General features: G+C 37.2%; 1 protein-coding gene across 5 annotated transcripts in view; it reads left to right on the top strand.

Moving 5' to 3' along the window:
* Nucleotides 1-4,977: 4,977 nt before the first annotated feature.
* HDAC11 (histone deacetylase 11) overlaps nucleotides 4,978-22,071 on the top strand; it is a 33,780-nt gene continuing 16,686 nt past the window's right edge. For 3 of the 5 annotated variants that reach the window (XM_013947788.2, XM_067303817.1, XM_067303820.1), the window contains exons 1-4: nucleotides 6,416-6,443; nucleotides 6,769-6,917; nucleotides 10,037-10,137; nucleotides 16,635-16,751. In XM_013947788.2, coding sequence (XP_013803242.2) covers nucleotides 6,418-6,443; nucleotides 6,769-6,917; nucleotides 10,037-10,137; nucleotides 16,635-16,751 — 393 coding nt within the window. In that variant the 5' untranslated portion in view covers nucleotides 6,416-6,417. Of the gene's footprint in view, nucleotides 5,052-6,415; nucleotides 6,444-6,768; nucleotides 6,918-10,036; nucleotides 10,138-16,634; nucleotides 16,752-22,071 lie in introns of those variants that run through there. The other 2 variants (XM_067303818.1, XM_067303819.1) reach the window with 2 other exon arrangements.

Below are 22,071 nucleotides of genomic sequence, written 5' to 3'. Positions count from 1 at the left end.
AGTAAATGTCTGATCTCAGTCACGTCACCACATGACAGATAAAAGCCTTCAGGATCAAAGAGATTAAAGCACCACAGGTTCACAAAATGTTATTTTTTTTTCCTGATTGAAAAACATTTAGTAAAATTTCTGTGGAAATTCATGTACTGTGTTGCTGTTAAAATGTTTACAGGAAAAGTCAGTCCCAATGTAAATGAAAAATCCCATTTTTTGCTTTACATTCATTTAAAAGGTGTTTCATCCCTGATCTTATCTGGAGCACATTTCTTCATGCTATCTGTTTCAAGAGTCTAAACTCATAATAATTTGACAGCAAACAATTTGTGAATAAGCTCTTTCAATCTTGAGGGCATATCACACATCTTAATGTAAGGGTGTCTTGCATCTCACAACTGAAACAAAATGAGGTTATCTGCATACAGTTTTCTGCAGAGCACTCTCTGCTGTGACAAAACACAAAGTGAGACTTTGGAGGTAGCCAAGTTGCCTCCTTATAATGGGGAAGGGTAGCTGCACGTGCCAGGCCATGATCAAGCCTACTGGAATTATTCCTGCTATTCCAGTGCAATCTACCAGTGTTACAAGCAAATTCCAGCTGGAAAGTTGCCAACAGGCTAAAATAATACCGTAAAGTGCAATGACTCTCAATTTGGCAGACTGCTTCACCTATGAGACCGCTTCACATATGAGAGAGCTTTCAGTGTCATGAAATTTGCTATCGCTGACTTTTATCTTGAAGTATAACCCTACTGTTTCTTGATACAGTAAAACACTTATCATGTTTCACCATTCATCATAATGTTTTGGACATTTCACCATCATGAAACATCAGAACTGAAAAGTCATCATCTGTTCTATGACAGGTTGGGAAGATGATGGTTTTTCACCATCCCTGCAAATCAGGTAGACTGCCAACAAACATCCCTCATTCTTCTATCATCATCATCATCACTATCAAATAAAAGCAGTATTAATAGATTCTGTTCTACTAGAGAATGAAGGTGCTACAGATTACACAAACAGATTTAACAAATTGATGCAATTACTGGCAGGCCCAACCAGCCAACCTCTTTCATACGGGACACCATTCAGACAGATTTTTCTGCTTGTCTGAAAGTTGTTTTTTGGTAGCAATTCTGACTCTAGGATCCATCTTCAAATGGATCTGCATGAGTGGATCTCTGCACTTTAAAAAGAGCAATAACATAAATAGCTTGAAAAGAATTCCAGAGGTCTTTATCTGAATCATTTTCAAGCTGGAGCCACATTATAAAAAATTATTTCTCTTTGGAAAGAGCTCTCTCTTCTCAAAGGTGCTTTTTATGATTTTCAGCATGAAATGAATGATCTCCTGGATGATTAAGGGCATGTTAAACTAGCCAAACCTTGAGAGTTAATAGGTTGCTGGCTATTTATTATAACAATGATATGCCTGTGCTTTCAAGCATGCGGCAATTAATAAACTCCCTTACAACAGGACACTAGTGTTATCCATAATATTGTCAAAACCATTCAAGTTGCACTTTGTCTCAACAGAAGCAGAACTGTATAAGGGGAAAACATTTCCTTTGTCTTGGGAAGATAGAGCTATCAGTCTGAAAATAATGTCAGTATACTGTACAAGCTGGGTTGAAATTAATCTCTTTCCTCATTTTTACTGTGAATTTGGGCCTACCTTTAAAGGATACCAAGAAACTTAGAGAAAGCTGTATTCTATATGGTCTGTGGTGATTTTCTGCATGTTATAAGCACATGCTTTTATTCTAGGAGACTTAGGTCATGTTCCTATATTTGTTGCTGACTTATTTTTGTTGCTTTGCTTTTCTAATTTGTAAATTGAAGATTAGAACTCAGCAGAACTATTTTTCAGCAAAAAGTATGGGTTCAGTTATTCAAATACATTCTGTGAATGTATAGTAGTTTAAAAGCTTCTTGAGTCTTATTTTTTAAAACAAAATATTTCACTTATATATTTTAAATAAACACAATTTCAGTATAAACTGATTTCTGTTTTAAAATTTCACTTAGTTTATTTTAAATATTGCAATGATATAAGAGATTATTTGAGCCCCAAATTTTCTTTAAAAAACTTTCTGAGTGTGACTAGAGAGCCAAAAATGTCATTATTAGCTCAGCTCTGTTTCTGCTAAATTTTACCAGTCTGTAAGTTTTCCTGATTCATTTGCCTTGAAAATTCTGCTGCCAAAGAAATATTGGAGCACAGAGGGTGTCCAAAATCAAGCATGGGTCATTTTCACGCACATTTTGGGCCTAACTCATGAGGAAATTGTTACCTTTCTACATAAAAAGACGACACCAAACAACAACATTGTGCCCCATATGATTTCTTTAAAACCTGTTGGTAGTATAATTGACAGCAGTAAGGCTCACTGCCATCATGAAACTGCAATTTTTTTGCACAATTGGGTTGCAAATTCTCTGGGGTGAGGATTGTCCACTTATAGCTGGCTCATAGGGTATTCCAAGAGCATAACTGTAATTCCTTGGAATTATTGCAGTATTAAGGTTAACAATCACAAAATGCCAAATGAAAAATATATGTTGAATGCAGAGAAATTACTGAAAATATTTCATAATTTATATTTTAAATAATGTGACCCACCCTGAAGTAGGTGTATGTCTTGATCATATTTCTCTTTATGCTGAAGCCAAAAAGAATCAGACCACAGCAAAAGTGAACAGTTATTAATCTGAATATGTATAGTACTTTCTTGGGGGGCCTCCAAGAGAGCACACCTTGGCAACTGATGCAGAAAGAGAAAGGTACTATTGAGTAGCCTGTTAGGAATCAGCATTACTCGAGCCTTGTCTGCAAGTTAGAAAAACCCAGCTTACTCTGCCACAAGAGGAGGAAAATGAAAGCAATGAATGTCCCAGCTAAGCAGAATGAATGAGAGGGCACCTTCTTTTGATTTTTTTGGGGAAAAAACAATAGCAAGTAAACTTTCCATTTTGAGAGGTGTAAGTGTCATAGTTTGGATCTGAATGATTAATGGCAGAGTGCATAGAAAAAAATTATTTACAACATCCAACAAATAAGGAAACAGTCTGCAAATTTACTTTTAATTCAACTTTAAAAGTTAATTTTTATGAAAATGGAATAACATTATATTTGTAACTAATTAACCAAGCAACATTCAAATGCTAATTAAGAACCAAGCGTTAAGCAGTCAGTAACAAGGAATAAAAGGTAGATATACTGAACTAATACTGAGGCATGTGCACAAAGGGCCAGAACAAAAAGAAATGTTAATTAAAAGATAATGTCAAAGGGATAGAATGTTTTCCTGGGATAACAGTCTCCTGCTGCTAAATAAATACCAAGGTGAAGTCCAGGCATCCATCAAAACTGAATGCCAAGCCAAAGGCAGCATATTTTAAGAGGAAAGTCATTTATCTGGAAATCTCATAAAAAGACATTATTCCTCTTGAGAATATAATATTTCTGTACATTTATCAGTTGTTTGATGGATATTACTGCTATTGAACCATTTTTCATGATGGTATTATTGACTAGCTGTACAATTACACAATAAATGCTTTTTGTATATACTCAAGTAGGATAAGTAAAATACGCTTAGAAATGAGCTTTTGACTCAAACCTAAGTTATTTTTCCGGTGTGTCTGATAGCTGTGAAGTTGGAAATAGGATTCTTGGTAAATCTTGACCTAACAAAATCAATGGGAGTTCTGCTACTGATTTAAATAAAATCATTATTTCATCTTTGTTTTCCTTATTCTACTACTGACGTTCTATGTCTCTTTGCTCACTGGTACCTTGTTAATTTTATTTTGAAATGAAAATTGTATTTTCCTGTCTAAAAATACTGTAAATGTGGAATTGCTTTGAGTTCCTCAATATAAAATCACTACAGTAGGTGACATAAACCCCTTAGTATTAGGGTTTAAGTCTTCTAACTTTCATGACATTAAACCAACTAATTTTACTGTGATCTCCTAGTTTCCTTTATCTGGCTGATTTTGCAGTTGATCTTCTATAGTCCTTGTCTGTCATTAAGATCACATAGACTCCTATGCGTAAGACAGTGTAGTGAAAATACATGAGTTTCTACAGATGAGAATTCTCTGTCACCACCAACCTTCTACTAGTTACACCTTTTGTGTCAGCTCTTAACTCTTGCTTATAAAAATCACTAGTTTGCCTTCACAAGACATAAGCTTGTGAAATGTTTTGTGAAAGTAAACGCCTTCAAACCAAACGCCCCAGCTCCTTTCCTACACCCGTCACTCGGCAGCTGTGAGAGCTACAGCTGCCCCAAGCCCTGCAGGCTGCCAGCCCAGCCCGAAGGCCTAGAGGCACCTGGGCTCCCGCAGCGACTCAGGTTCAGCCCGGCCCCAGCCTGGCGCCACGCTTCACGTGTCCCACTGGCTTTGCTCAGGTGTTGGGGAGGGGGGCAGCTCTGAGAGCTCTGCGCCTCTGTCACGTACAACCACCTTAGCCATTGTAAAGTGTGTTAATAAGGGAGCCAGACCACGCAAGTCCCATTTCTGCAGGAAACCAGATTTTAAAAACAGGTGACTTTACCTTCATCAGTAACGTTTCCCCGTGGCCTCAACGCTACTCCTGATCTAGGCCTCAGCCTCTCCCAGCCACCGCCTCCAGCACGCCGCACCTGAGCCCGGCCACCGCAGGGGGCGTCAGGAAATGGCTTCCCCCCCCCCCCCCAGCCGTTAACGGCCGCCGCGGGGGACGTCGGGAAATGGCCGACCGCCGCAAAAGCCGTTAACGGCCGCCCCGCCCCTCCCCCCTCCCCGAGCCTCTGGTCGGGCCCTGCGAGGCGGCGCGGCCCGGGGGCCGCCGGCTCCGCTCCCGCCTCCGCTCGGCTCCGCTCGGCTGCCCGCCCGCCCGTCCTCCCGTCCTCCCGCCCCCTCCCCGCGCCGGCCCCTCCGTGTCTCCGCCCTCGCGGAGCGGCGAGGCGGGGCCGGGCCGCGCCGCTGGGGCTGTCGGAGCCGGGGCGCCCCTTGCCCCGCGCGGCCTCGCCAGCGCTGCGGGCGGAAGGCGGGGGGATGTGAGTACCGCGGTGCCGACGCGGGCGCAGGCGCCGCTCTGCCGGGCGGCGGGGCGGCTCTCGGGGAAGGCGGGTGTCGAGCCCGGCGCGGGGCCGCCGCGGCCCTGGGCCCGCCCGGGAGCAGGTGGCGCCGGGCCGCCAGGTGCCGCCGCGAGGGGCGGCGCGGCGGTGGCGTCCTCCCGCCGGTGGGGCCGCCCGGCTGCGTTAGGGGAGGCGGCGGCGGCGGCGGCGGCGGCTGGGAGCCCGGGCGGCGGCAGGGGGAGGCGCGCTGGCTGCGCGGCAGCCGGGCCGGGCGGGGGCCAGGTGCTCGGGGCAGGGCGGGCACGGCCGCCCGCCAGTGGGCTCCGGGAGGGCAAGAGCCGCGCGGGGGGGTGACACGTCTCTTCCTCTCAGCTTTTCCAGCCTTGGGGACCCTTTCTAACAGGAGCAGGTAGAACGTTTTCGGGCTTCTCCTTACGTTTTACAGAAATTGCTTTTTATTGCTTGGTGAGACAACAGAACAATCCAACGAGGCCTCACTCAACTGTTGTGGGAGTTATGTGGGAATCAAAGCTGCAGACTTAGATTAAAAACTTCAATTGTGTCTTTGTGTTTTGTTGTTGTTTTTAAGTCGGATTTTAGAAAGCTTTTTTTTTTTGAGCATATTTAGGCTGAAAATAAGGGAGTTTTTGTTTGTATTGTTTACCTGACAAAGAACCCTTCTGTCTTGCTCAATAACTTGCGAGGCCTTTGCAAACTTAGTTTTGCAGAGCAAGAGATGCCACAGGCATAGTCTGGTAACACTGGGTTTTGGGCAAAGGAAAGAGAACAGTGCTCGTGGGAAAGGTGGCACATGAACACAAAATCAACTCTTCGTTCTGGCGTGTTGACCAATGTGCACACATGTTTTAGCTGAACGGACAATACGTATGTTTCTAAATGCATAGCATAGCATTTCTTGCCTGTTCTGTAAAGGGGTTGTGAAGGAGGGATCTGAACTAGCTGTGCTATTGAGTTTTAGAGAACATAAAAATTTGGGGAGAAATAATAGTTGGTTAGTAGAGGAGTTGTGGACATGAGATCTGGAGTTGGGAGTATGATACTGTGGTTGAGTGGTACATAGATACAAACCCAATTACTTTTTCTGAGCTGGTTGTAAGATAATCTGTTGCGTCTAAGAAAGGATCCAGAAGTCATTTCGATCTTGTATTGTTAGATGCATCACATGTAGAAAGAGTGATTTTTCCGAATCTGTGTTTAGATACAGACTTTAAAACGTGAGTGTAGTCTGTGAGTCTATTTAAGGTTATGTTGACTGAAAAACTGGATGTATGTTGCAAGATAGTTACTGCTTCATGAACTTGGAAAGGCCGGAGGAGGGAAGCAAATGCTTCCATTCATTTCTGCAATGAAGTTAGTATATATAATTCATTAATGTACATTCTTCAGTCTTCTGTTATCCTTTTTTCCCCCTACTACTTGTTTGTTCAAGAGTTTAACTGTAGTAGTTGGAAATGAGATATGATAATCTCCCTGATGCTACTGCTGAAGAGCAATTAAACAACAAGCAAGCGCTCCCTTTAGTAACTAGGGGACATAGCATCTTCAGGAACTATTCTTAATATAAAGTTGATATCAATAAGAACTTCAAATTTGTAATTTGGAATTAAGTTAAAAATAATTAGATTTCATATATAGTTGCTGGAAATGGTGACTAGTTTATTTTTTGTTTTTAAAGGCCTCACAGAACTGAGTTGTATCAGGATGTTCCATCAACATGCTGGCCTATCGTATATTCTCCAGACTACAACATCACATTTATGGGACTTGAGAAACTGCATCCTTTTGATGCAGGGAAATGGGGAAAAGTAATCGATTTCTTGAAAGGTAAAATAACAAGAAGGTACCTCTTAGACCAACATTTGCACAAAAGTTAATGTAATTACTACAGACTTGCATTAGTAATTGCCAACATAATAGTGACTGTACTTCTTCATTGCTTCTTTGGTAGTTTTAAGCTGTGCCCTTTTATCATATTTGGAGTGCTTTAGTATTCTTATATATTTGCAGGCTTAAATCTTAGCAAGTTAAACCAGTTGTTAGGATTTCTGAGGTGAATTCAATGTCATCTGTTGTACATTGCTGAAGAACTTGCATATGCAATATTTAAAAGATGACATAGCGCCTAATGTTAGAGCAAACATTCTACACTGGGGCTTTTTAATAAATAGGTTTGTTTCACAGTCCTTTGAAAATGTATGTTTTAGCCCACTGTACTAAATAAAACCCACAGTTCTGGTTTTGTCTCAGTCATGGTGTCTGTGCGGCATGAAGCTCCTGAAATGTGACTCAAAATGTAAGCTCATTAAACAATTTGCCTTCCCTAGAGGCATGAATAACACTAGTCAGCGTAGCTAGTTTTTGTTAACTTCCTTCTGGTCCAGAGCTTGACAAAACTGTGAGTAAAAAGGAGTATGAAGAAACATGAATGCAGCAATGCAGTAGGCTACTTTAAAATATTTCTGGTCTTTACGATTTGAATGTAAGCATGAACTGTGTGGAATTGCACTGCTTGGGCTTTACAAGAAACAGGAATGTGGAATTTCTGAGAACCATTTCCACACTTATCTTTAAAGTTAGCACCACAATCTTGACTTTAAGCCTAACGTGAGGTAGGTGCAGAATGCTAGGGCCTTGTGTGCATAGCCCAGAGCTCCACATTTGGATGCTTGGCAATTTTTTAATGACTAGTAAATAGCAAAAGTATTGTCCTCGTACACTAATCTACAGCTGAAAAAAAAAATTGAAGTTAGCTCTTGAAGATCACTGCTGTTTGCAGTTCCAGTTTTTCTTCTGTCTTTTGAAGACTAAACCTGGACCTGAAACTGAACACAGACTCCAGTTTTGTCAAAGTGAATGGAAAATTCTTCCAATGTTAGCTGCAAGCTTACAAATGGTTTGGCTTGCAAGACCTGAATTGCAATGGCAGGGAGTACTGTGTATAACTCTTATACAGCCAGTGTGCTTCCATTGCTTTTATATCTGGTGTGACAAGGGAGGGAGCATTCCATTTGACTTCTAAAACTAGAAGTGTTAATGACTAGCTTGCTGTGTTAAAACGAACGTGGAGCATAACTCAGTTCTGAGATTGCAGACAGTCTGGCAAATAGCCTTTCTCAAGCAGAAAGATCAATGCAGTTTGTATGAACACATATCAATGTTGGGATGTTATTGTGGTAATGTTTGTGAAGTACTTTGAGATGCCTCTGATGATAGGCAGAAATCCTTGTGATGGCAGTCATTGTTGCTTAACCAAATTGAAAGATACATGCAGAAATACTTTAAGGAGTTATAAATGAAAGAACCAAGGTTAGGATGCCTATAAAATCTTGTCATCTCTTCATCTGAAGTTTAAGCTTGCTGATCAAGCTTGGAGGGGGAAAAAAAAAATCCAGAAAACCCACCATGCTTTTGCTCTTGCCAAGACAAAGGTGGTCCCAAAGCCAGGCTTGTTCCATCTATGTAGTCCTTCAACTGATAATCTTTTGCAGTTAAGTGCTGCCCTTCCTACTTCAGGCTAGCTCATTTATCACTTAGATTAATTTTAAGAGTCCCTTCAGTTGCTGAGGTTTTGCATCTTCCCTCTAACAGCCTTAAATTATTAAGCCATCGGTTCCACAACCATTTCCCTAATTAATACCCGGTGCCTTTGCCTTTCTGTTCCTTTTCTGTGCAAAGGCTTTTCCTCCAGCTCTTTTGTGAAGTGTCCACTCTTTACTTTCCGTCTTTCACAGAAAATCTGTGTCCGCAGTCACTTTTCACTTCTTGCTTTGTAAAGGTGGAAGAACCCACAAAATACTCCAGGAAGCTCCTGGTTTGTAACCTTCTCTGACTTTGTAGCAACTACTGGCAACAGTTGATCTACGCTGTTGCCAATTGTTTCCTAGAAAATCAGGGGTGAAAATCTCTTTCTACATTTACCCTCCCCAAGGATGACACTGTTGGCACTTTGACTTTCTATCTGACAAGAATGAATGAAATGTTTCTCAAGTCTCAGTCAGGAGGAACATAAGCTTGTCAGAACAAATATTGTTACAGGTGTTCTTATATGGCACTTCAGGAGAAAAAAATCTCGTTAATAAGTTGTATTTTTTTCAAGTATGGAAGTATAAAATAGGAAAGATACAGTCTTAGACAGTCCTGAAATAATTAAACATCAAGATTTGTCTAGGAAGATCAGTGATGTACCCTTATTTGTTGTTTGTCATGATAATATGCAAAGCAACAATGTTTTTCTGCACTGCTTTTTTTTGTCACACATTGGAGAATTTTCTGGCAAGTACAACTAGATGTGTGCCTTAAAATGTATTATCTTTGCCACATGCAGAAATCTTGGAGGGATATTTCCTAATTTGCTCTTGTAAAACTACGTTTTAAATAAGCTATCTTTTGGTCACTGAGAGGGAAAAAAAATAGCTGCTCATAGGTATTTCTTGAATTAAATGTAGGTAGGGGTGTGTCAGAGTTAAATATCCCAATTAAGTCTGTGTTCAATTCCGTGAGCATCCTAGTAATTATTTTGTTTAGAATCTTTTTTTCTCTCTGCTTGGATTTAGGGAATTAAATACTAATGTCAACTGTGGAATTTCTTAAAGCATATTATAGGATGGAGGTGAACACTTCTTGGTATGAGCACTAAGATTTCCCAAGTGCATCAAGCCCTAGATTGTCTTGTGATTCTTGTCTGTCCTACTTGTCTTTCAGTTTGAATAAGAAGTTAGCATTCTGAAAACTTTTTCCATAAACAATATTTATGTTCACATTAATATCTTACATGTATAAAGAGTATGTATTTGGAGAGCTTGTAAAAACTAAGTAAACAAAAATGGTGTTAGTGATTTACATCTAGGATGTAGGAATTGCAAAGTAGCATCTTTGGTTTAAATTCCCATATTCCACCCTGCCATGATATACAATGCCAATTGTTATTTCTCTTGTTGTTTCAGAAGAAAAACTAGTTGTAGATGACTTGATTGTACAGGCACGAGAAGCTACTGAAGATGATCTCTTGGTTGTTCACACAAGGCGCTACCTTAATAAATTAAAGGTACGGTACTTACCGATGTGTTTTTCAAGCAGGCTGTCTGGAATTACTGTCAAGGACAACAGATATCCTACTAAGTTCATTGTAGAATCAACTTTTACATACCGTAGAATGGCATCATATTTGGAATTCAACATTGTTGAGAATACTGAAGGAAAATTATAAAAATAGTAGGCAATTCAAATTATAGAAGGGAACAAAAGAGGGTCTACTGTGTTACAAAGGTAACCTGAAAAATGTTCAGCTACAGTGCTGTAATTCTAAAATCAACATAAAGTTGATAATTCATTTTTTCAGAAAGTCAAGTCCATGAATTTTTCCTTTGATTTAATAATGTTCAATCACCACAGTAAAAACTGAGTCTTTTTTGCATGTTATAATACAGTGTAGTAAAAATTAAAAATTGCATAATAGCTAGCAAAGCAACTTCATGAACGAAGACTGCTGGACTCTTCCCAGAGGAGAGAACTTCAAGGTAATAAGTAGAATTTACTTTACATTTGGACTGACCTTAACGTGTCTGATCTGTTCGTTCTTATTCTTTTTCGAAAGCACTTAACGTGGAAGAAATCTTGCTTATTATACTACCATTTTTGTATTTTGTTGATATATCTAAAATGATATTTCAGCAATGTTAAATGAATATAAGGAAAACTGTTTGAAATGCAGTCAATAGTCTCCTTAGCAATAGGGGTTTAGCCTTTAAAAGGGTAAATTTTGATTTACTCTGAAGTGTGGTTCTATAATTGAAAATATATATTGAAGAACACTTTTAAATGCAAGGATTACTTTATGGGTTCAAGCTTTAAGTAATCCATAAGAGTATTTCTCCAGGGATTATGTTGTCAGTCTGTGTGTGTGGTGGGGAAAAGTAATGGCTTCATATTTAAAGACCCTGCCTGTATTACTGGAATACAAAAAGAGTTGAAAGATGAATATAGGGGCTTGAGAGTAAGGCAGGCTTTAATTATAATTTTGCAAGTTATCTGTATGTGAAGGTTTCCAATACCAGCTCATATTGGTTTACATATTAACAATGAATAAAGAACACACTGGACATTTCTAAATGAAGCATCTGTTTGTTAAACTTAACATGTTTACATTTTAAAATTACATTTATGTGAGATCTCTCTGAAAATATATTCAGTCACCTGTAGATGGAATTGGATAGTAGATGAGTGTTGATGACATCATTTGTACTTGATGACTTGTTACTTGGAGGGTAGAGAAGAGATTTGTATTAAAAATAATCTTGCTTTTCATCATTCAGAAGAAGACTTTCTTGAGAACCATCTTTGCCCTTGAACAGTGAAAGAATGCTTGTATTGCTATTTCTGGAATGCTTTATTTTTTTGTATAAGGGGTCTATTCTTTGTGTGATATTTTGTTCACTTTTCTTCCTTTTTCGTGCTCTTGCGCTTGTTCATTCTTTGCTATAAACTCACTTGAAATTTTATGCATCATTAGATTTGATCTTATTACAGCTATGCATGCTATTGAGCTTTTGATTCCATAGAACCACCTACATCTTTTTATTGAATTCCTTCATGAAGCAAAGAAATAAGATGTAATGTGCATAGCTCAAGTTTGAAGCACCATGATAATATTTTTAGTACATACAGGACATCTTTACAGAGAATTGTCTGTATAAATTCTGTCTTGGTGTTTATAAACAGTAGTGTCTCGTGCATTTGGGTTTATATCTCTGGTCCATTCTTTTCTTGTGAGAATGTTTCCTGCAACTGTAGAAATAGGAAGATGTCATATTTGTCGTGCCAGAGAATTCCTGCCAAGCAATAAAGATAAGTGCTTAGCTGCAAATGAAAAGTACTCTGAATGAACATGAAAACACCCAGGATATCCTCTATAGTGCCTTATCCAAAATCTACTGTGCTAATTTTTTAATTGAGACAAATTTGCAGTTTTCTGTTATCACATCTCTGAATGCTACAAAGGTGTTTGTATTTCTGGGAATGCCTAGGTCTCTTAAAATAATGGATCACTTGAGTATTCTTCATTTACAATTTGGGCATGAATTTGCTAGGAAACCTCCATTCCCATTTGGGAGAGGAGGAGGCGGCGTTTAGTGTGTTATCAGTAGCTGAAGAAACTGACCTAAAGATAGGATGAGGATTGGTTGAAGAGAAACAAAACTGTAGGCAGAAAGTAGATCAAGCAATACTGCAAATTTAGTTCTGTATTAGGAGGAAGGGTCTCTCTGTTGCCCTGCATAAGGTGACATGAGTGGTCTTTGCAACAAAATTTGACCTTTGAACTAAGGTGATTTCTCCCCTTCCCCGATTACCTTTGAAGAGTGTAGGTCCCTATGGTAACAATGAATTCTGTACAATTTCCTGCAGTACTTTTCCATTCATTGTTTTGTTCTAGTGTTACGTAAGATAATGAATTTTCTGCATATAAGCATTCTGAAATTTTGGAAGGAGACAGGCAAATAAATAAAACCTAGAAGTTTCAGAGGATATGGGTCTTACATGTGAATCATTTTTGTCAGGTGTTTTATGATACATGTGAGGGAATACTGAAATGCAAATGACATGGAACATGCTTGTGTGTCAGTGTTATGCAGAATATGCTTTGCTGGAAGTGACAGAGGCGATTAAAACTTGTAAACTCAGCTGATCACTGTTTTATATATTTCTGAATTATACAAGTTTTAGTTTAAAAAAAAAAGTTAAAAATTAGTAAGCTTTGACTCCTCCTGCACTATCATGCAAGTGCATCTGCCATGTGACAAGAGGTGCTTGCCTGTTTGTCACATGGTGAACTTGCCACAGGTGGTGTATTTAGCAAGGGCTGTAGGACACTGGAGAATTAACGCAGCAGAAGTAGGCTGATAAAAATAATCCTTTCAGCCTGTGATATTTCCGGCTGTTTGAGGTATCCAACCGAGCAGCGCAGAATGAATTTTGGGCTGTGTGCGTTGTTTTAGTTGGCCATAGACATGGTAACTAAAAACATGTGGTTTTGATCTGGATAAAATGAGCACTTTCAGAAGTCCTTAATATTCCCCTGTCCAGTTCCTCAGCTCGTGTTTTTCAGGCTGTCATCCACTGTCTGTTTGCTTCCTACATTATTGTGCTTTTCCTTGCTTTTTCTTTTTTTTTTCCAAACTTCATTGATGAAAGTTTTGTGCAGTTCAGTGGTTTTCTGTAAACTTTCTTGAGATCAAAAAAATGGCTTTTTTTTCCACCTGAATTTCCATGCAAATGTTAATGTATCAGATTAAGAACTGTAGAAATGTACAAAAATGTTATTTTTAACAGTAAGGATTCTTGAATGTGTGTGGAGAAAAAAATTGAACAAGGATACGCAGTTACAAGTAACAAAATCTGGCAGATTTAAGTACTTGCACTACTGTGCATTCTGCAGCATTGCTGTGTAGGGAATGCTGCAGAGCATTCGTTACAGCTAAAGTATCTGTTAAACCTCTTGCTATTTGGTTTTCCTGGGATTAACACCTGGCTATCATTAGATCATAGCAGTGCAGTACCCTGTTGTTGTTGTTAGTGTGTTCTTACCTTGACCTGGAGACTTTTGTGAAAGTTAAACTTCCATGTCATCTTTAAGATTTTTATCTTGTGTTAATTCAAGTTAAACTTGCTTTCTTTATCTGCTGAAGATGGACGTAAGTAGCTTGCTCCCCAGTGAGCTTCTAAATATAGCATCACATTAGTGGCTTGGTGTTGGTTCTGTGAATTTTCCCTTGAAGCTGGAACTTGCTACAGAAAATTATCAAAGATTTAAACACAATTTAAATTCAGATGTTAAAGAACAAAATTCCGTAATTCTATTTGACTTGGCTATTTTAAAATTCTGGAATGCAACAAATGCATAACATTAAAGGCAATACATCAAACTTTGGGTTTGATCATTCATGTGTTTGTATTATTCAAGGATGTATCATCATAAAAGCAATTACTTTGTCTTTCTAATACTTTATTTTTCAGTTTAACTTTTAGTTCTTGAGTACTTACTGCCATATATACAGTTTGGAAAATGATTTAACCTTACTAAGAAGGAGTTTTTATTGTTAAGGGAACTAAAGTTAATAATAATATACTTCAAATTAAGTTCTGCCAAGTAATACCTTTGTAAGTTTGACTTTATATAGGTAGCTGTATTAAGATTCAAGAAATTACTCATTATTGAACCTGAACTTAGATGTTGTTATAGAATTTGGGCTTAAGTTAGGAAAATTAATATTTCTGAAGTTTTGGGGGTTTTTTGATGTAACATCTTGATACAGTATTATACTTAGTCAAGGTTAATGATGCTGCCTAGTGGTTAATTTGGGGGAGGGGAGGTGTTACTTAAAAAAAAAAAAAAAAAAAAAGTTAATGGTTAACCTGACTGCTTTCTTCTCTTGAAGAGAAGAGGGAGTGAAATTTTGAAAAACTGGAGACTTAAATTCATATATTTAGTAACTTATCTGAAACACAGGAAGGCATTAAAAAATTCTTATGATAAAAATAAAGAAAATGGGTTAAATGGAGTTAATAGCCAGAAAAAATAAATGAAGGCACACTATTGACTATGATGTTTGTATATAATTACTGTTGTATGAATCCAGAACTGGTTGTAATTTTGGTTAAGTTATAGATGCATGTCTACAAGTACTTTATTAGAGAATCAATAAATTGATAATGGCTGAGTGAGAGCAAATATCTCCCAAAAGATATAGTAACTGATATTCTGCTATGATATACACAATTTGAATGCGAAAAATAGTGATTTTTAAAATTAAAGTGTAAAGGGGTTTTAAACCTTTTAACCCTTTTCAAGAAGTATTTTCATGAAAGTGTGTAGCTGTGTTCCTGAATCCCAAGACTTTCCTTAGTCGGATGACTTCCTCCCCATATATTAAGAATTACATGAACACAGTAAAAGACTTAACCTATGTCCAAAGCAGTGACTTTACTCAGAACACTTCTGTAAATGTCCTCAACTGTGAATAAAGCTTTGCTTGCTCTTTACTCATACCATGCATGAAGGTCTTGCATTGCTTTTGAAGATCTGCAACAGGATACTTACGGACTTGAGTTTTTATTGCTACCATTTCTTCCTTTTGGGATTAATAAAAATTAACTCCCTGTTTCAACTTTCTGAAATTTCCTGATCTTTCACACTGGACATCAAAATTTATTTTGAACCAAATATGAACTCTTGCAATTCCATTTTAGAGCAATAGGATGGAATCTAGCTTGTTATATTTGTTTAAAAGCTAAAATATCATGCAAAATGATTTTATCACATTTGACTATATTACAAAATAACTAAAGTACTTCGTGAGTGGTGGAGAGGTGATATAACAAAATGTTTTACAAATATAAGAGTATTAAGAGCTTAAACTGAACTGCTGACAAATTATACATAGTGCATAATCTTATTTATAATGCCACCTTTCCACCACCCTGCTAGTTCAAATACTATGTAGTAGTTGAGGGATTGATAACTGTGCAGTCAAAGTAGCTTAAGTTTTTTTTGAATATCAGAAAACCCTGAAATTGGCATATCATTGTCTTTGGTTAAACTGACCACTCAAATGTCCTATAATTTGTAAACATACAGCTAACAATAATCAGGCTACAGAATATGCAGAATCAGTTGAAATTTCCTAATACTGAAGAAAGTGGGATCCATTCAAAATCTTTGTACAGGGTTTTCAATTCATAATACTTAGTACCTGAATGTTTTAGTATTGGTAACAATTTGAACTGCAGAAGAGGTATATAGTCTTGCTTGTGACTTAGGCTGTGAAATATATTTAGATGTTTTATCACTGGTAGCAATGTTAGTAGAAGTTCTCTGAAGTAATCTACATGTGTTTTCAATAAAAGCATTTACATATTGCAAATTTTTTCTGTTCCAACCTTCAATTCATTTTTTTTGATGATATGACTGCTTAACAAAAGACTTCCTTGAAACGTATTCTAGGAGTCTGTAATATGCTAAATAAATTCTAATCAGTTCTCCATGCTAAAGCTTACACTATATGGTCACTTAAGTATTTGAACTTCTTAGTTCAGTTTTTTTTTCCTTTCTCCTTGATATATTCTTTTGATTCAGCACTGGAAAAATATATTAGATTTGAATGATATATAAGTACAGATTACTATTAACACCACTGAAAGACACTGCAATTCTTTCTCCCAGCCTAAGGGCTATTAGTTTGGGTTTTTTGTTTTTTTTAAGGGAGCTTACTGAAAAACTACTGATTTACCAGCATTTGATATAAAATTCCAAAAGCATAGTGATGGTGTTTTGATTAGAAGTGATGATTCTCATAATTGCATCTTGAGGAAGAACCTATCTGGAGGTTAGTAATAACGATATCTGTGGTCACTTGCATCTGAAAATATAAGTCTGAGCTCTGAGATCTGTATAAAAAAGCCCTGTGAGCTCCTTTTAGGTAAAAAGTATTGATGATGAATTTTAATGTCATCATTAATCAGAACCCTTTTTTCTCCTCCTCCTCATAGTGGTCATTTGTTGTGGCTACAATTACAGAAATTCCACCAGTTCTCTTTCTTCCCAATTTCCTTGTTCAGAGAAAGGTTTTGAAACCTCTGCGAACCCAAACAGGAGGAACAATAATGGTAAGGTGCTCTTGATTCACTTTTGTCATATTCAAATGTGTTGATCAAAACATTATAAATCTGTGAGTGGTAATAGTTTGTATAATTCAGAGCCTTGAGCTCTAAAGCCTTATGGAAGGAAGTGGGTTAGTAGTGGTCAGTCCTAAACATGAACAAAGTCTGGCACTTGTTAGCAAATACCAAGGTGAAGGACAGGGACCTGATGTTACTGCCTCTAGCTTGCAGAAGGGAAAGGACTAAGGGGCAGTCTATGCAAGCAATGATAGATATGGCAGAGTTTACAGCAAATACAGAAACTGAAATAGTTTAGAACAATGTTCAAATACAGGCAAATTTTAGGAATGCAAGGTTTGAAAATTGATAACAAAAATATTTTTAAAGCACATCATTTACTAAAGAGTTTTTGCTGTTCTAGGGAAAGATGTATGGATTAGTTACTTTTGAGAATAGGTAAGTGTTTACATTTAAAAATCAGATGACCTTGCTCGTTTTATTCAGTGTGTAATTGTAATAATGAAAGTTAGCTTCTCTGCTTCTTCTATTGTAACTACTATATAGGCAGCTCAGCTGAACCAGAATAAGATATATCCTGTTTCATCTTAACAGAATTGTTTGCTAATTAGTTGAATGAGTGCTCTGGCCAGTAGAGCTGTGTAGGTATCACTAGCCACTTAATTTTGCCTGAAAACTGTTGTTAGGAAGCAGGAAGAAAGAAAACAATTAATAGGCAGAGTTAGGAATGTTATTAGAACCATCTATTTGGGAAAAGATGCCTTTAACTATAAACTAGTAGGACAATAAGTAATGGAGGTCTTTTTGCTCTGTTTATCATTCCTTGACATGTTAGAACTCAAGTTCAGAAACGGTACAGCATAGCACAGGGAAAAGATGGTGACAGCCACAGTCTCTCTTTGCAGGCACTGAGCTGTGGCAGTTACATAAATGGAAAGCAAATAATCTTCCCTGAAATCATTATTATTATGGTATAAATGGGTCTTTGCTGTGTTTTAGCTGCTCTTCCTGAAGCTAGCTGTAAGAGTAGGTGCATGTGAAAAGGATAGCCCCAGATTGATTTTTCTATATCTGCTTGAAGCCAGTTATTGAAGAACACTTTTCTGTGGGTTGGCAAACCTTTTTGCATGTGTGCCAGATACAAGAATACAATTTATTGCAACCAATAGATATTAAAGGTGAAGAAGCCATAAATGAATGATAAAGTAATGACATTATTTTCAGAAATAGGCTACTAGGTTGCTTCCCATTTCTGTCACCAGTATATAGGACCTTAGAAATCAGATGGTATACTAGAATCAAGGTTTCTTATTTTTAAATGCTTACTTTCATGAATGTATCAAGGATTCATTAAAGATGTACATAATATAAAAAGCTCTTTTATGACTAATACATAAAAGGCAGTGCAGCCTGGCATTCAGAAATAATGAAAATGCTGAATTTGTTTGCAAGTCTGACCTGAGAGAATTATGTGAGTGAGTCCAAAAGAATTTGATGAAGCAGTTCTACAAGTATTTGATTGTGCTGACCTGAGGTTAACTGTCAATATACTATCATTAGTGTGTATAAGTGGATCTGGGCACTATTAAGTTTCAGTCCTCATGGGTTTTACTATGTGAAATGAAAGCAGATAACCAGATATTATCAGATTTTGAGGCAAGATGAAATACATGATTTTTCTGTTATATTTACTTTTTTAATGGTGTATCTGTTCAATGCCTGATCTGATATATCACAGTTCATTATTAGGAAAAAACTGACAGTCTCTTTCAGTATTTTAATACTCTGTTAAATCTGTGTCCCATTTAACTGCTGGATTGGGGGGGGGGGGGGCATCTAAAAGTACCTGGAGTCTTTAACACCATATACCTTCTCAGGTTTCAAAGCTTAATGGTCATACTGTGAATTAATCAAGTAAAGAATTGTTTTCCCAGTTGCCCAAAACATATAGGTATGTGTATTTGTTGACTAGTACTGCAGGAGAACATCATTTGTATGAAGATTGTTATTTAAAATGAAATGATTTTAATTTCATATTTTGCTTAATGTTAGACTGAAAATACTAACTTAAAGAATGTTAAACATCTATTTGTATTTCTTCAATATCTTATTGCTACCTTTAGAAGCTCTATATTCCCAAAAGAGAAATCAGTAGAGCTATGAAAGAGTGACCTGAAGTGCTGTATCAGCAATGATCTGAAATGCATGGAGTAAAATGTCCTGTCCTGTGTTTGCTTTTATATAGCAGTATTAATCACTGCTTACAGACAATAAGCCTACTGTAAGCAATATCAAGTGAGTATCTGTATGTTTACAGACATATTTTCAGGCAAGCTATGTTTCTGATACCAGGACTCAAATTACTTTTCTGTAGCATTTTTCTTTCAGGCTGAGCTTTGGAAATATGACAGCATAACCAAGGCTTTATCTTACAGTTCTTGAAAGCGTATACTTTTTTCTTACAGTTAGTTGGATGCAGACACAAAACCAAGGGAAACTTTGGTCTCTTCTGAAAAAATAAGAGGATATATAATAACTTTTTGAAAAGCAAAAAGTACCTCTAGAAGAAGTAAAAGCCTTTACTTTTATTAAAACTATTTAGAATGTCAAAAGAGATAGGAATTCAGAAGAGACGGTCATCGGTGCTTAATTGTACATATTGTTGAAAAATGCTTCAATCTAGCATTTGCTACAAGAGAGGACACATTTGATCATGACAATTTTGAAATTTACAGTGTTTAAACTGTATAGGAAACTTCATTTTTATAGTTTTAAGAGCATACTTTCTAACTAATTTAATAAAGTTTAATTCTCTAAATGGTCTGAGGCTTGTGACATCCTTTTGTGAAATGCAACATAAGTTGGAAACCAAGCAATGGAGTGGAGATAAGGTGTTTTGTGTCCTAATACCTCCATTTGGTCTCTCTGGCATAATCTTGGTAGTTACAGGGTTCAAGCATAAAAAGTTTTTTTCTGTCAAGTCGGAAGAGACCATTTACCTTATTTTTGTAATTTTTAAATTTGTCTGAAAAGCCCTTAAAATTCTGAGCTATAGTCAGTATGGCACTAGGTTGGAAGTGATTATACTCGTATTCTAATTAGGGTCCTTAAACAATGATCAGTTTAGTATTTACAATTTTTATTAGTTATTAACAAACATTTTTGTTGGTTATGTCTGTCTCATCTTTTTCCTGCTGCTATGAACTTCTGCCTTCCCAAACAGACTGAGTTAGCATTTGGTGCAAATGAAAGGATGGAACCCCTTCCAGTGAGGTGAACAGAAATTAGTATTATGGGAAGTCTGAGGTGGACATATGGGATTCTCCTGAAATGAAGTATCATCAGAACAGAAAACTTTCCTAGCATTGGCAGAACCTTTTTGTCATGGGCTTGCTTGTTCCTGGCCTGTGGGAAGTTCTGGCTTCTGTGTTTTTGCTGAATGCCAAATCAGCCCTTTATGTAGGCACTGTAACTGCAATCTGTAGGAGGAAAGTGTAAAGGATGAAACTTCCTGCATTTTTTTTAATACTGATTGTAATCTGTACTTAAACCCAGACCCTGCTCAGTCATTTATCTGAAATTTGAGCAAGGCCCTTTCCACCCATCTGTCTTTCTACTTTAGTGTTTATCTTTCTTACCAACTTCTTGCTTATCTCCAATTCTACACTTGCTTTTAAAGCCTTTTGACCAGTTTTTCTATGGGTCACCAAGCAGTTAAAAAATGTACATGCATGCATGTGTTATTGAAGAATTGTGCTATTGATGTGTAAATTCTTCAGGGCAGAGACTGTCTAAATGTAGGTTGTAGATTCTGGGAGTCTGCATTATACCTACCAACTATTATAAGGGAAGTGTCTATGGTTCAATTCTAGTGGAAGTTACCCACATTCTTTTCATTAAAATTCTATCACAGTAAGAAAAAATTAGTAGTGCAGCTTCCCTACTAGTTAGACAAATTATTCTTTGTATGATAGCTATAACCTTACATTTTTAATATATATTTTTTCCCAAGTTAACACTTGAAACTTTGTGCTTAGCATTGCAGTATTTGGCACATATGCATACTTTTAATGCGTGATATGTTAATGAAATGAATTGCTTTGACTTGTTAATATTTCTGCCTACTGCTGCAGGCTAAATACATTTCTCAGTCCAACTCCATAACTATAATGGAGTTTTAATTTACTTGTGACTCTTTTTTTGTCAATTGTTGGTTTTGTCACCACAAGATAGTAGAGAAAGGAATAGAATAGGCAATTTGTGTCTGGGCTTAAATATCTACTCTTAAGATTGAAAAATATTTTCTAACAGTGCAATTTGATTGTTACAAGCATAAGACTTATTGGTCATAGATATTGAAGTATCCTGATCACTTCAAAAAGTTTGAATACATTGTCATGTTTGAGCTGTGTTGCAAACTGGCACGCTTTCTTGTTTATAATGTGTAATGTAAATTTTCATGATAGCATGAAGTACTCAGAGTAGTTAAAAAAAAAAAATCTGTCTGCATAGATATACATACATTTAGAAAAGTCTTGCTTATGTTTGGAGGTAAGGTGAGAGTTGGTACAACAGCAAAGACCTAGGAAAGGAAGATTTTCAGTAAGTTTCCAACACATAGAAAAATAGAGGGGAAGTTTAGAAAGTCACCTCCTTGATCCTGAAACTATCTACTGTGAAGTGAGTTAACTGCTGCTTATTGATCTGAACTGTTAAATAGAAATGACCAGTGACTTCTTCCCAAGTCACTAGAACAATAGTGAATCCTGTGACATTTACCATTCTCACAGGTTGTTAGGTTTTGGTTTTATTTAGGCTTGTGGGTGGAAAATAGTTTTCTGTTATAAGTTATTTTGCCCTTTTTGGACCCTTCAAGCTGCTATTGTTCTCACCTCTGAAATTCCATTTCATAATTCTGCTTTAATACTCTTCCTCTGTTGCTCTCTTCTTGGATGTACATGTTACTTAAGATCAAAAAGCAGTAAGGTAGGAAATAAGTGGATATGTTTGTACACTGTGACAGTTTCTGATGCCTTGTTAAAGACCTAAAAATCTCCAGTCATGAGAAAACCAGATAAAAAACTGAAAATGTTAAACCAGCATTTAAGAATCATTTAAGTGTATTAGGAATTTGGAAGGAATGTGCTAGGTTATGGATAAATTTTTAAGCTTATTAGATGATTGTAGTAGGATAGATAACAAAAAGTACTACCTTTTTAGTAGATGTTAACTGGCAAAAGTGGAAAAGACAAAACCAGAGCATAGTGCATCTCCCCACAGCAAACCCAGGCAAGCCATTTGGAAGATT

This window comes from Apteryx mantelli, chromosome 12 (assembly GCF_036417845.1).
Source record: "Apteryx mantelli isolate bAptMan1 chromosome 12, bAptMan1.hap1, whole genome shotgun sequence".
Lineage (NCBI taxonomy): Eukaryota > Metazoa > Chordata > Aves > Apterygiformes > Apterygidae > Apteryx > Apteryx mantelli.
The sequence above is the reverse complement of the archived record's forward strand: the minus strand, read 5'-3'. Positions and strand labels throughout refer to the sequence as shown.